The sequence below is a fragment of the Perca flavescens genome, chromosome 2 (assembly GCF_004354835.1).
Source record: "Perca flavescens isolate YP-PL-M2 chromosome 2, PFLA_1.0, whole genome shotgun sequence".
Classification (NCBI taxonomy): domain Eukaryota; kingdom Metazoa; phylum Chordata; class Actinopteri; order Perciformes; family Percidae; genus Perca; species Perca flavescens.
Window position 1 is genome coordinate 36,184,381 of NC_041332.1, and position 16,112 is coordinate 36,200,492.

General features: G+C 39.6%; 1 protein-coding gene across 8 annotated transcripts in view; it reads left to right on the forward strand.

Annotated features, from left to right (window-relative positions):
• LOC114565998 (potassium voltage-gated channel subfamily KQT member 5) overlaps window positions 1–16,112 on the forward strand; it is a 202,048-nt gene that overhangs the window by 160,225 nt on the left and 25,711 nt on the right. For all 8 annotated transcript variants that reach the window (XM_028594341.1, XM_028594362.1, XM_028594346.1 and 5 more), the window contains 4 exons: window positions 2,947–3,122; window positions 6,618–6,743; window positions 11,452–11,562; window positions 13,952–14,047. In XM_028594341.1, coding sequence (XP_028450142.1) covers window positions 2,947–3,122; window positions 6,618–6,743; window positions 11,452–11,562; window positions 13,952–14,047 — 509 coding nt within the window. The remainder of the gene's footprint in view (window positions 1–2,946; window positions 3,123–6,617; window positions 6,744–11,451; window positions 11,563–13,951; window positions 14,048–16,112) is intronic.

Genomic DNA, 16,112 nt, shown 5'->3' on the forward strand with positions numbered 1-16,112 from the left:
GGGTTCGTCAGAAGGACAGCAGATGAAGAGATGGTTCTAATATGAGGGAAAACCTCTTGCACAGAGGGAACAAGATAACACTAATCAAGAGTAGAGTTTTACATGGCGCATCATTGAAATGGAAGATCTGTTTGTGAGATGAGCAAAGGGCGGTTATTTCTTGAGACATAGGAGCTTGTTACTTTAGTTGTCTGTGTCATTTGTGGGTTTGGTTTTATTCATTTGATCATTGTGGTTTCTGTGAGGACTTCCTCTGATCAGAGTCAGCCTGCAGGCTGTTCTCATGAACCGTTTGTTCTAGCTACGGAAAGTAATGCACTGTATAAAAACGTTCTGGTCGGGGTGGACGCGTGTGTCATAAAACACGGCTTTTATGAGGGGGAGCAGAGTTCGTGTTCCACGATAAACACAAGACTTTCACCCAGGAAACAGGTGTTTGTGTCCCAGGATTACTACTTAAAGGTATAATAAGTGATGTTAATCCAATAAACTTTTTGTCATTTGTCACAATTCAGTGAATATTTCCTCAAGGTCACCTAGCTCTCTATTTTCAGTGTGCGCTGAAAAAAAAATCCGGTGTTAATCCACCGCCGTGGCTGTATAAATGGAAAACAAACAGAAAGGAGCGTACGAGCCACAAAACACTATTCCAGCCAATCAGCGTGGCGGCAACAGTTGATGGCGAAGGGGCAGCATGGGAATATGCCGGCCGGCCAGTAGTCATCTGCCTGTGAATCTGGGGGGCGGAGATCTGAAGGGGGTGTTGTATTTGTTTGGCAGTTGAGTTCAAACATCAATAATCTTTGCACAGAATCACTTATTGCACCCTTCTGAAACCTGAAACCTGTAGAGCAGGGGTCTTAAACGTTTTTTTATGCCAGGGACCCCTAAGCTGAAAGAGGGACCGTGTAGTATACTGTATACAATTGTTGAGCCAAATGGATGAAAATAAATGGAAATAATTGATACATCATGTTTTAAAGTGCTCATATTATGCTTTTTGGCTTTTTCCCATTCCTTTATAGTGTTATATGTCTTTTTTTGTGCACGTTATAGGTTTACAAAGTGAAAAAGCCCAAAGTCCACCCCAAAGTGACTTACCATCTCCAACAGAAAACTAAAAATTAAACCACATACACCTATTCTAGTACAACCTCTAAATACAATTATGAACCTGAAAATGAGCATAATATGAACACTTTAATGTTAAACATACATGTGGAAAGCACAGAGAAAGCACAGTGAATCCTTAAGCTTAACTCTATGGCTACCATAGTGGCCACCTTACCTAGTAAGCATATGTTTAATGTGTAAATTAAATGTTTTCACAAATAGGCCAATTTATCTTTGCTTTTAATATTTTTAATTGAAATTACTTTTCAGACATATAAAAAAAAATTAAACTTTCGAAAAATTATTTTTTAAACATAATTTGGCGGCCCCCCCCTGCACTAACTTTGAGGACTCCCTAGGAGGTTATAATCTCAGTGACATGCAGTGTAGTTCTATCTTCAAAGAATGGCGCTATAGCCTATCACTGTAAAACCTTTCACCGTAAATTTACTGTACAGTAATATACTGGCAGCAGCTTCGCCAGTAAACTACTGTTTATTACAGTAAGCATACGGTTTTAAAATGTAAGGTTTTTATTTCTGTAAATAGACATACAGTTTCTTACTGTATTATTTTAATTTACAGTAATGTACTGGCTGCAGTGTAATTCCTGCATTTTCCTTTATTACAGTAAATACCTGTAATCTGTAACATTCACAGAGAGTGCTATAATATTATTTTCTCCCAGAATGCATGATCCTGTGTAACATTAACGTTAAAACAGTAAGATACTGTGAGAATTGAGCTGTAAATTTACATAAAGATTTCTTCCCCACTGTCCTGTTTGTGTCCACACAAATATCGATGTGGTTGCCGGGCGACTTATCCGAACATATAAGTGCATATAGGAAGAGTACACAATACATTGTTGTACTGTTGATGCCCATCCAGATTATGTCAGCTCCAGGGATATGGAACCTTTGTTGGGATAATTTGCCACAGTGTGGGGTGAGAGGGAGGTGACCACAGTGAGTTGCTGTTATTTCAGCAACATGATAGATATCAAGCCAGTCCCACATATTCTGACCTCCAGGCTTGGATGAGCCATCCTGCCTGTCTGTTTAAATGGCCAGTCTCATATTGAGATCAATATTAGTATGATATACTTGCCTATAGGTCGGACTTTTAAGCTATCGGAGGGAACACTTCTCTGCTCCTATGATAAGTCTTCTTGATTTCTTTTTCGTCTCATGTGCGTAAGCATGTGCATTGTATTTATAGAATTTTATCCTGGGGGGAATTACTGTTGTTTCCCAGTAGTTGGGTGATACAAATGTTGCTTTTGCATCACAGAGTCACCAATAATTTGAGTCCACGCTCAAATGTAATGAGCTCAGCTGGCCTGAATTACATGAGTGTTCATCAATAATGTAAGACATATGAAAATAAACAACACAAAGATGACAAAAAAGTTTTAAAATGCAAAATGCTGGATAAAAGCTTTAAGTCATATGTATACAAAATAACACAGCAGAAGCCATGTCCTAAAATATTATTTCCATTCAGTAAAATATACTAGGACATTTATAAAACTAAAATGTATGATGCCTGGATAGCTCACCTGGTAGAGCGTGCGCCACATGTACAGAGGCTCAGTCCTCACCACAGCGTAGCAGTAGATTCAATTCCAACCATTGCTGCATGTCAATCCCCCTCTCTCTCTCCAGTTTCATGTCTAAGCTTTCCTATCAAATAAAGGCCTTAAATGCTAAAAAAAAAAAAAAAAAAAAAAAAAAAAAAACTTAAATGTGATGCCAGATAACACTGTATTTGGATTCCAGGGTTGTGTCATAACGAGTTGTCTCCTGTGTGTATTTCCTCTGTGCCCTCCAGACATCATAGTGCTGATTGCATCAGTGGCAGTGGTGTCGGCGGGGAGCCAGAGCAATATCTTCGCCACCTCGGTGCTGCGGAGCCTGCGCTTCCTGCAGATCCTACGCATGGTGCGAATGGACCGAAGAGGAGGCACCTGGAAGCTGCTGGGCTCTGTGGTCTACGCACACAGCAAGGTGGGCTGCTGCAGATCAATGGCCCATACACACTAGTTGTTGTTGTCGTAAGCTATAGGACAAGATCCCTTGGAGCTGACAAGGATTCTTGCTGATAATTGCTTCAACCTAGCATCATGACTTTGTAAGCTCCAGTGTGATGTCATGTAATTGCTACACCACCGAGTTGCCACATACTGCTGTACTGTGGTGGAATGTAACTAGGTACATTTCTGCCCTACAAAGGCAAAAAGACCTTAACGCGCTAGTGTGGAACTGAGAAAAATGACTTTAGAGTTTTTTGAGTTGTCCAGCCAAATTAATTATAGGTATGACACTGGGAATCTGGCAATGAGTTGTTTTAGTAATGAAATTTATCTGCATGAAGAAATCAGGAGCTCAAACTTTTGACCTCTATTCCACATGATCAATATTTGGTTGCTGATCACCATTTACAATATCATTATATTAACACCTGTATAAAATCTAGTGATCATGGCACATGTTTTTGATGATTTACAATTACTTATATAGCCATCTACTTATAGCTATCCTGTACCCTGACTCAATTTGAGTGTTCCAAAACAAAGTCAAAAAGCGATAACTGGTGTTACAGTGTTCTGCCTTAGTTTCTCCTGGACTTTTGGCAGTTACTGTTAAGACAACCCTTTATTTTCTTGAAAAACCAACGAAATTGACTCAAGATACTCATCCACATGATAAAGGAGTCTTAGGTGTCCCAAAAATATCATCAACTCATTTTCGACCAAAAACAAAGTTACAGGCTTTTGCCTTTGCAGTGCAGATTTACTCAAGTACTGTTATTAAAGGTGCTCTAAAGGTTCTCACACGTTTTTTAGACTACAATATTTTCTTGTCACATACAGCAAACATCTCCTCACTATCTGCTAGTTGCCTGTCCCCTGAATACACTGTAAAAAAAAATGCAGTTTCTGTAGACAGCCCAGGCTCCACAAACAACAACAAAAACAAACTGCGCCAACCTGAGGCCTGTACTACGAAGCAAGATCAACATGTCCTGGATTTCTTTCAGTTATCCAGCTTCACCTAACCTAACAACCACGGTCCCGCATAACCTGTATCACGACGGTGGTTATCAACTAGTTCAGTCAACCCAGGGTTTCCCAATCCAGCAGTGCGCGCGTTCACATAAAAAAGGCGGTGTTTGCACAGCATGACCAATCGCAAACATCTACCAGAGCCGCATGTTTTATATAAGAAGAGCAAATTATAATTCTACATAATTATGACAAACACAGACACGGTTTTACAGGGAAAACGCAATACAGTCACTGCTTCCTAAAACAGGAAGGAAAGCTGGCAAAAAAAAATATCCAACGCTGTAGATGCGTAAATCACAACTCTTATCAATATCACTTCCCCATCAGTCAGGACCAAGATCTGACCATAATTACGCTTGTGCTTTCCATAAACTGTCGTTGCTTTAGCCTATTATTTCAGTTGCGACCCTGGCAGTGGGAAGCGATCGTGAGAGCAAATAAAAAATATAAAAACATAATTTAAACCGATGTGCGCATCAAGAAGCCAATATGTAATTCCCTCCCATTAAAATATATATATTTCATAAAAATATCCATACGGGAATGTTAACAGGGTTGTTGGTCTCTAAATGTTTGAACTTTTATGAGCGCACCCCTCTCTCCCCCTCTCTTCCCATCTCTCTCTCTCTGTGCACCGAGCTCCACCTGATCTTCTAAGAACGGTGACGCCGTTATCAATCGAGCTATTGATTGGTCAGTAGGCGGTGCTTTTACACCAGTTGATCTCTAATCTCCAACATAATCTGCTCCCGACCAGGTTAGGTGTTCAGCATAAGTTACCACAGCGATTGAACCTGGTAACAACTAATCCACCGTCGTGGTACAGAAAATCCTAGGTTGAACCTTAAGTTAGCTCGTTAACGCTAAATTCTGCTTCGTAGTACAGGCCTCAGCACCACCAAACAAAAAGAGTTCCAGCGTTCAGCCAATAACCGTCAAGAAGGATTTTGGGGTGGGTGTTGGGGGTTTAGTGCGCGGAAGCATGGAAGCGAGGGGGAGGGGACGGGATGAGGAGGAGGGAGGGGCGAGCTAGCCTCAGTTTTGTTTGGCAATACTTTGAACGTCAACAAGAAGTAACATCACCCAACATCGCTTAGAGCACCTTTAAGTACAAATTTGAAGTACTCGTTTCACACGGTAGTGTGAGGTTACCAGCAAAAAAGTGTTGAAAAAAATTTAGGTTCGACAGGATGATTCTTAAATAATTAATTTAAAATAAAACCGGTTACTTACGCACAGCATGAAAAGTACTAAAAACAAAATTCTCCTCCAGCTGGCCACACCTGTGGCTATTTTCCTTTGTCCTCCTTCTCCTCTGCACCTATCTCACATCAGTCTTTAACAAGCACATCATACTATCTTGTGGCCAATCCTGAGCTGTGGAGGGGGCTGTGGTCCAGGCAATCACAGCTGCTTCTCATCACCTTGATTCAAAGATGAGAACTTGAGTATTGTCATGAAATTAGAGTAAGCATAGCCAGTTCAACGCGTAATTACCAAATGTTATACGATTTAATATAGAAAGGTAATAAAATGCATTTTGGAAATTCAAGTATTAGACTCAGTGGTGGTATTGAAATATTTAGAGCTTTTACTCTCTGGCCTACTCTTTTATTTTAGCCATTTCTTGCCTTTCCTCCTTACCTCACTCTCCTCTCTCTGTCCTCAGCCTTGATCAACCCACACAGATCCATCAACTTCTTTTCACTGCTTAGATCAGTATTATGACGCAGAAGCCAGGACAGGTCATTGTCACTGATATAGTTCTTCTTTGCTTGTAGCAAAGCTGCACATTCAAACCGAATAGCCAACATCACATTGAAAGGGCCACATAATGTTAGACTGTGATGCACCAAGGATGTGTTTTGTAAGTTTTTTGTTTGTGCCACTGTAGATGACTTATGGACGTTTCTGGCCGTTGCTTCTAATGAAAAAAAATTACCCAGAAACAACCAATTATTTTGACATATCTTTCTTTCACATTGTTTCCTGTCCTCCAATCAATGCTGGTGAACGGAATTTAATTTGTGGTGGTACATACAGTTTTCAAAAGGGGGCCTTTATTCCACTGATAATTAAAGTTCATAAATAAGTGTTTTGGCATGGCTGGCCGAGTGGCACTATATCCATGGTATTGAAAGGGGGATTTAATTAATCCATGTTTTGTTTTGTTGTGCATGATCAAAAAACATCCCCCCACTGCTTTCTGCACAAATCACACCCTGCCTGTGTGTTACAAAATAATCTGCAGTGACTGCTGCACAGATAATTCAATTAAGGGTCATAACCTGTATGTCTATCACCTGGTCACTGTATTAAGTAGAATGTTTTGTCCTCAAAGTTCATAGAAAAGTCGATTTAGGTCGATTGGTTGTTCATATTCTCTTTTTTCCGTGATTACTCTCTGAAAGTCTGTTTTGTCCTCTGTCTGCAGGAGCTGGTAACTGCCTGGTACATCGGCTTCTTGGTTCTCATCTTCTCTTCGTTTCTTGTCTACCTCGTGGAGACCAAGTCCAACGATGAGTTTGCTACCTACGCTGATGCGTTGTGGTGGGGCACGGTGAGTCTGGAGGAAGATCTGTAGCTCTGTTTGCCAGGATTCATTAAGAACTCCTAATGGAAAGTAGGGCTGCAGATGGCTAATGTTTTAAATATCACGATAACGATATTACTTGCGATAAGTTAACAGATATTAAAGTGTTCTCAGTTCTGCTGCTTTCAGTACAACAAAGCTTATTGAATTTAAAACAAATGAAAGGAAATCTTGTCCAACATTCTTTGGTTGAACAAATTGAACATATAATTGAATATAAAATGCACCATTAAAAAAAGAATGACAGTTACATTATAAGACATAATAATACATTGATATTTTCCTTCAACTAACACAAACAAATCTGTGAGTGTCTTTTGCGACTTGTCGCAGCCTTTCTCGATGCGTTTATTGCGGCAGTTGATATCGCGATGACGATAAAAAAAAATATGTTGTGCATCCAATGGTAATGATTATTTTAGTAACTGCCTGACACATTTTCATTCCACCTCCAATATATGTAGCTATCTCTAAGATTTCTTGAATTGATTTCTTTTCACAGCCATAGTATGGTTTCCTGGGCAACAGGAGATCTCAAAGTTACACGTAACAACTCAGCACTGTTACCTCTTCACAGAAATTGGTCCTGCATTGAACGCTAATATTTTCTCCTGTTCATTGCCTCTGAGCATTGACAGCTCCTCCATAAACATTAGCCCTGCATGGCTCCATTATACACCATTTTCATACCGGCTCCAAAAATCATAATAATACCAAATAGCTGCAGCCGCCTTTGTCATGCAAGGCAATCAGAGCCTGAATGAAAGATAATCCAGACTGATCAGTAGGCCAAAACAGATAGATAGATGGATATATGTGTAGATAGATAGACAGATAAAAAGTACTGAAGGCAAGCAAGGAGTTTTGCAAGCAGTACCTGCAGCTCCAGCCCACAGCCAGGTTTATTTGCTCCTGTCATTAAATGGTGAATACAGTCCATTAAATGCTTATTTTTTTAGACTCCTGCTGAACATGTGAATAGCTCTCTTCAAATTTTGATGTGCTAAGGACCATCACTGCATATCATCAGAATTATCTCTGTTTCTTCCTTTATTATAACATAATTCATTGGCTCCTTCTTTTATCAAGACATTGTTATCCTCTCTTTGGTTCACTGCAGTCAGTCAAAGGTTTAAGGTGTTAAAATGGCTTCTCATTGTGTCTTCACAGATCATCTGTATAGATTTAAGTAGGTCTCCACACATGAAGAAAGACAAGAACCCACATGCTGTGCTTAAAAAAACTTGTTTTTTAGGCAGAATAAACATTTGAGCCACAGGCTTTTATCATATTTCTTAGAACCAAGGCCATACAGACTCACTTCTATTAAGTCTCCACACAGGTCCGATCTCTCACACTGCACTGCCTGGCATCATTTTAAAGTATGCCTCTATGTGGCACTCAAGCAGTATGCAAAAAGAAAAACACATGCAAATATAATAGTTATGCACACCAAAAGACAAAAATAATGAAGGCAAATACTGAACATATGAGGTTAGTTAGACTAATCTTAAATCATTTGTGTAATTAACACATCAAGTTCAACATTTTCATTCAAGTCTGCCACAGGGGAATCCAAATGAACCCTCTTAATGCTAAGTTAATGTTAAATTAAATAAATGTTTCAGAAACCTCTGCTAGCAGCTCAATTCAATGAGTGGAATTTAGTTTTTGCTGCACAAAGAAGTAAAAACACGTTCTGATAAGATGCCCTTATAAGGGTTAATAGGTTATGGCTTTCCAATGTTAATAATAAATAATTTGCTAAAGCTTTATAGATACCTTAAGTCATAAATGTGTCTGAGTAAATGTTAATGGATTGTTAAACTAAATTCATTAGCGAGCTAAAGAGAAGGATAAAGCAAGTGTCCTGCTGCACGAGGAGAAACACAGTCACGTCTAGGGAATGGCAGGCATGGGCCCAAAAGTTTAGAGTGTGGAGGCGAGGAGGAAGCAGGTAGATTTTAACGGTTTAATAAACAAAACCGCTTGCAAACAAAATGTGTCCTAACACAGGCAGGAAAAAACTGGCAACTGAGTTCCAAACAAACAACTAACAACCTGGAGACTCTGATAACTAAGAGATGCACAAACCACAAAGAAGTAACTCGTGGGAGGAAACGCTGAGAATGACGCAGGGAGTAAAGACAGTGCCTACGTTTGCATGCACATAATATTCCGTTTGCCCTTATTCCGAAAAAGAAGATATGGACTTGTTGAACACAGCCTCCCTCTTTCATTCCTTCAACCAGCTTCTTAAAAAGTAGCAATGTTTGTGCATATCCAAAAAACTTGTTGGTACCCAAGTCTTTAATAATGTTTAAAAGTAGCTGTGTTTCTCCTTCTTATCGGGTCTGCAGCCCTGCAAACTGTTGGCTGGTTGGTTTGTGTACAGCAACCATAGCAACGCACAGAGCTGACCGCAAGCCTTAAACAGGCATGAGGACGCAAACTGGGCGTAAACTTGGCGTAAACTGGGCGTAAAAACCCCGATTGAGACGCATATTCCGAATGCGCTGTATACATGTCCAAAGAATGCCTCTAAAACCTGAATAATACTGGCATATGACACGTCTTAATCTGAAAATGCTATATTCGGAAGAAGGCCTTATTCTGAATAATAGTGGAATATTATGTGCATGGAAACGTAGTCACTGACAAGAGACAAAGAAAGCACAGAGACTAAATACGAAGTAACAAGGGTAGAAACGAGGGACAGGTGACGTGAGGGCTGAAGAACAGGTGGAACACATCAGGGCAGGGCAGACAATAGCTGTGTTCGAAACATTTCCCTCATTCACTCACACACTATTCCCTATAGTGTTTATTAAATAGTGAACTATATAGGGAACGACCAAACGAGATTTCGGACACTAACTAAAAACCATTGTTGTGTGACTTGAGTCAGGAGATGTGCCTGTTGTTTGTGTGATAAAATTAACCGCGGAGAATTTGAAAACCACAAAAAAATGGCAAACACACTGTATAGTGCACTATTTCTGTGATAAAGAACGGAAAGGTAAGGAAATCAAAACAGAGAACACGGGTAACACAACCATGAAACAAACAGGGAAACAACACAAACGGAATGAATAAACACAAGAAAACAGTAAAAACTACAACTGAAAACCCCAACCGTGACAAACACTAGCAAAGGGGATTTTTCGCAGCCTGAACACCCAAAAGCTCTCTTATTAATGGCTTTTAAAGTGTAAATTGCAGGTTAAATTTTTCATGAAGTTAAGCAATGTACTTATTACACATAAAGATTAGAGCCGCCCACCATTGTTTTGTATGGCTTTTTATAACAAAATGCTGAATATAATATGAAAAGTTAGTATTTTTTACAGTGGTTTTAAGCACTCCCCCTCCCTTCCACTAGGCGGGGTGTGACGTCATAAGAGGGACTCCAAGACTAGAGTTACCGTTAGATAGGCTAACGGCTAGTAGGCTAGCAGTTATATTGGAGACCTAGCTAAAATGGTGAACTATTGTGTTTTTGCGGGATGTACGAGTACATCAGAAACAGGGCAGAGGGTCCACCAGGACAAACGGCTGATTCGTGCCTGGGTGAGATTTGTGGCTACGAAGTGGGCTGATTTTACTGCTGCCTCTGTGACCCACTCTCTCCTCTGCCTGCTGCTGTGGCTCTGTGTGTGTGTGTGTGTGTGTGTGTGTGTGTGTGTGTGTGTGTGTGTGTGTGTGTGTGTGTGTGTGTGTGTGTGTGTGTGTGTGTGTGGCCATGTGTGTGTGGCCCTTGTGTGTGTGAAAGACGGCTGGCCAGCGAAGTTGTCAGGTGCTTGTTGAGTTTAACTCCGAAAAGGCAGTTAACCACAGGTTCCCGTTAATCTTATGATGGACATGCGTTGTGATATTTAAACAAACGATCCGTCAACAGCAAAATAAAAGCCTCTTATTTACGAGACCGGTCTGAGAGACCTCCGGTTTGTGTCCGAGCGAGACTGTCCGAGCGACGAGCCAGCGGCCGGGGCAGGCGATGCTGGTTGTCGCGTTACTTTATGGAGCTTCTCAACTCCGAAAACCTTTAAGCAAATTGTCAATTCAGCAACCGTTTTAGGAAGACTGCCTATATTTGAAATCTAAACAGTTAATTTCTCGCCTAAAACGTTCTCAGAAGTGAATTTAGTGATGAATAAGATGGCGAAAATGGATAAAATTGTCCCGTTGTTGGCCTGTCTATGTACCTGCTATGGGTTGCTACTCCCCCTTATGACGTCATCACCCAGTTACTGTAAAAAACATGCTACCTTTGTAGAAACCCCAATAAATGTTATTTTAACGCATTTTAAGACAGAAATGTTTAAATACATACATATTGAGCACTTTATTTACATATTAATTGGTTGTGGTGGTTAACCTGCACTTTACACTTTAACTGATGTGTACAACACTGATAAACAATGTATTAACTGTGAATTAGTTTCAGTTTATAAAGGGTGTCTAATTAGAAAATGGTTCCAAAAGCAACATTAAAGAAACAACCTCCTTCAGCTGTTAAATGGCAACTTGTTTTTATCAAAGAAATAGTTTCTGAGCTTGCATTATCTTGGTGTTATATCTATGTTTTTTTTCCAGACGATTTTCTTTCATCTGTTGCCAGAGCGTCATTATGGACATCATTCAGAACCTGATAATAAGTCATTTGTTTTCATAGATCACCTTGACAACCATTGGTTATGGGGACAAGACGCCAAAGACGTGGACGGGACGGATGCTGTCCGCAGGGTTTGCCCTCCTGGGCATCTCCTTCTTTGCCTTGCCAGCTGTAAGTCAGTATTCTTATATTGAATCCGTTCTTTTTTTAAGTGTCAAAGAGCAGGCAGATGTTTCAGTGCTATTCTAACAGATTAATTTGTAAAGCGTTGAAGCTTTGGCCTTTGAAGATTACCTGAAGGGAATATTTACTTAAAGCAGATTAAGATCAGATTAAAGCTATCATGCACAGCCATTTTTGTATTAATGGTTACATTCAAGCCAGTTGATACAAAGCTAATTAAGCCTATGAGCGAAACAAAACTCTGTTTTTTCTCAGTATGGCTATGTTGACTGGCGCCGGCAGGATTCTATTTCATAGTACGCACAAAAACTGCCCGCCCTCTGAAGCAGTTTACTGCGCCGGAAATTAGCGGTTCTTATAATATTTAATGTTTATGAGAGTGTGCTCCTAGTGTACTTTTGTCATAATGACCAGATCATGAAAACATTTTACTAAAGCGTTTTGTAAGCGAAAGAGAGAGGTTGATGCGCTCACAGCAGACAGCTGTCATCAGCTGAGTCATAAAAATGAACATTCTGATTAATAGTGGATGTGTTGTTGGTGAAATATTGTAATGATCCAATTATTGCTATGAACACAGCAGAGAGCAGAACAGGGCTGCTGTCAGCTGCTGCTCCTGTGCGCATTCACGCATAATTATTATTAGATGGCTAAGTGTTAGCTAAGCTTTGTAAGACCTTGGGGAACCTGTAATATTCATGCCGTGACGAAATTCAAACTGTAAATATACTATAGTTATGCCGAAAGTGTAGCTAGCTAGCTAGCTGCGATGTTTCCCCATTGTATTGAATGGGACATATAGCTAGCAGCTGCTCGTCCTACAAAGATGCCTCGCGTTCATAAAAATGCCTTAAAATCAAATCGGACACAACGGTTAGCTTTATAAGACATTGGGGAATGATGTTATATAAGTGGCATGACGAAATGCAAACCATAAATATATTATAGTTATGCCGGCAGCCAGCCACGGAGCCCCGGTAGTGCAGTATCCACAAAGGGTGACTTTGCCCTGGTTATGGAGCCCAGCAGGCTGCCGCTTTCTCGTCAGACTGTGTGGAGCTCCTAAAGTCCGACACGTCTTACCAAATTTGCAATTAGACATCAATTTTTGTAAAACGGCCCATATTTGAGCTTTATATAGTTGATTTCTCGCATAAAAAAAGTCTCAGAAGTGAATTTGGTAAGGAAACATTGCAGTGTCTGGAATATGAGATTCTGTCGCGTCTCAAATGTGTGTGTATTGGGGATTCGCTCAACCAATCAGCGCGTGTCTCTAATGTGTGCGTATGGCAATTCGCTCAACCAATCAGCGTGCAGCTCATCTAAATATTCATGAGCATACCATATTTGGAAGAAAAGCTCTTATTACAAATAGGGCCAAAACACAGGGATGCATAAGGGCTAATAAAATATCAACCAGGCCATTTTTAGCCCAACCAATGTTACATACCCCATTAGGAGACCTTAAGGAACAGGTTGAAATACCCTATATAATCATTCTATCACCCTCTTAAGGAAATAAAATGTTATTGATGGGAATTCAGATATTTTTTCTCACCTCCTTATACAGCTTTTGGAGGCTGTCCTCCCCCCAAAAACCCTCCCATAGGTTGTTTGTTATTATTTCATATATATATATATATATATATATACATACAGTACAGGCCAAAAGTTTGGAAACACCTTCTCATTCAATGTGTTTCTTTATTTTCATGACTATTTACATTGTAGATTCTCACTGAAGGCATCACAACTATGAATGAACACATATGGAATTGTACTTAACAAAAAAGTGTGAAATAACTGAAAACATGTCTTATATTTTAGATTCCTCAAAGTAGCCACTCTTTGCTTTTTTTGATAACTCTGCAAACCCTTGGTGTTCTCTCAATGAGCTTCATGAGGTAGTCACCTGAAATGGTTTTCACTTCACAAGGTAGTGAAGTCAAGTAACCCTGACAAACCCTGCTTTGTCAGGGTTAGTTAGTAGAATTTTTTCCCTTATTAATAAAAAAACAAAGGGTGGCTACTTTGAAAAATCTAAAATATAAGACATGTTTTCAGTTATTTCACAATTTTTTGTTAAGTACATAATTCCATATGTGTTCATTCATAATTTTGATGCCTTCAGTGAGAATCTACAATGTAAATAGTCATGAAAATAAAAAGGAAACGCATTGAATGAGAAGGTGTGTCCAAACTTTTGGCCTGTACTGTATGTACAAACATACTTGACCCTGGCATTTTTTCATGCAGACACAATGGACGATCTCATACCTGTTGTAGTTTATCTGTTGTTTCTGTTGCAATTTCTCAGCAGCTCAATTATACTTGAGTACACTTACATCCAGTATTTCATCCTATTGATATCATACAGGGTATTCTGGGCTCAGGCTTTGCCCTGAAGGTCCAGGAGCAGCACAGACAGAAGCACTTTGAGAAAAGGAGAAACCCAGCTGCCTATCTCATCCAGGTAAAGCAGACAGCCTGCTGTCTTACTTTCTCTGACACACATTGTTTGGGCTGGAAATAAAAAAACACTGTTATTATGAATTGTTGCTGTTATTCAAAAACAATACACCATAGCAACTAAGTAAACTGAATGCCTGCACAATATAAAATGTGTTTAAATGATTTTACCATTCTCCAGTTTCTCTCTTACCTCCGAAACCCTGAAACTACCCAATAAAAAGCAAATAACATGTAGCTTCACTCTGTCTGGCCCTGTGCCCCCTCATCCTCACTTTGCAGTAAACTCTCCTGTGTTTAAGCCTGTAGACTGTTAAAATAATGGATGAAGCTTCTGGGCCTGAAAAGTGAAGCCAATGCTAAAGTACCTTAACTCCACTGGTTGCAAAAAGAAGTCCGTTCCTATAGAAGTCTAGGAGAAAATGGCCCTAGTTCTCACTTAATTATTTACCTCAGTAACATTTTCATAATGGGTTTATGGTCTTAATCGCTAGTTTCAAGTCTTCTTCAATACAGCATGATGTTCATTTAGTAAATTTTGGTCCCATTTATTTTAAAATTGACAATAAAGCAGGGGATGCTTTAGGGGCATGGCTACACACTGACCTGTCAATCAGGACAGAGTCTTAGCAATGCTAACCATGGCACTGTGTTCAAGTAGGATAATGTACGGCAGAAGTGGTAAGAAAGTGCTTGCTAGTCATTAGATGCTAGTCACAAGGCTTTGGGCCGTGCACTCTGTCATACGAGTATGTTACCGGCAGCGACTTTGCCTTCATTGACCTGTTTGTGATATAAACAATACGTGTGTGCACGTTCATAGCGGAGCACGATTAGTCATTAACGATGGCCACAGTGTAAAAGCTATCTGAAGCCCAAACTGCCTTGACAAAGCTGTCTGTTTGGAATCAGCATGGCAGTTACTTAAACATAACGGCCTTGTCCCAGAGTTTAAAAGTCTAGCTATATGAAACGTTTTTAATAAATGTACATGACATCTAATATCACCCTGGACAAAATCACGAATGTACTAATTCGCTTTTTTGATGATGACCTGGCCAAAGTAACAACACAACATCTAGAAAGTTTAGTTTTCACAATGATTCATTGTAGGATTATGATATTATTGCAATATGTAAATCTACATTGACTCTTAATTTAACATATGGTTGGAAGAAGTAAAAATGTATCCACTTTTATTATTGTGTAATGTAAGAAGGACTTTAACTGTTAATTAACTTAAAATTAACTTGAATGAGTGCATATTGAAACACCCCCCCTCCCCCCTTCCCTTTTTTCACTTTAAGCCCTGAAGCCGACCTCAACAACCTCCAACATGGCTGCTCCATGCATGAACAGTAGATAAAGCTGTAGTAATATACAGTTTATATATTTGTCTTATTTGTGTATCATTAAATCAGCTTAAAATACAGTTCTGTCCAACTTCTATCTGTGGATATTTGCGACGCTGTTTGTATGCATCAAAAACAGCGTAATGTGTTGTCATCAACTGGTATTGCTAACAATGGCAAATCTGGATAGAGCAAACTCCACAGTGAAATACGACTTGTTTTAATGGAATGTGGTTAACTTGGGTGTGACATTATTCCCAGCTCTGGCTTCCAAGGTAAATTAAATGCACTAAGAGGCATAGCCAGTGTTGGGGAGTAACGGAATACATGTAACGGCGTTACGTATTCAGAATACAAATTATGAGTAACTGTATTCCGTTACAGTTACAATTTAAATAGTTGGTATTTAGAATACAATTACATTGTTAAAATCAATGGATTACATGACGATACTTCTCTGTTTCACGAGTTTATTCACTCTGAATAAATTAAAGCAACTTAATGCATTTTCCAGAAGCCCCGATATGAAATAGAAAAAATAGCTATTTGAGTGATCAGTCACAATGGAGTCGGAACCGGCACGACAGAGCCAGGGCAGCAATAAGTTTCTATCTTGGAAATTCAAACAGCATTTCACATTGAAGAACGAACAGGGAGAATGAAATATAGCTAACTGTGCCGTGCAGCCTCTGCTTGCCAGCATCCAACCTCCTTTCA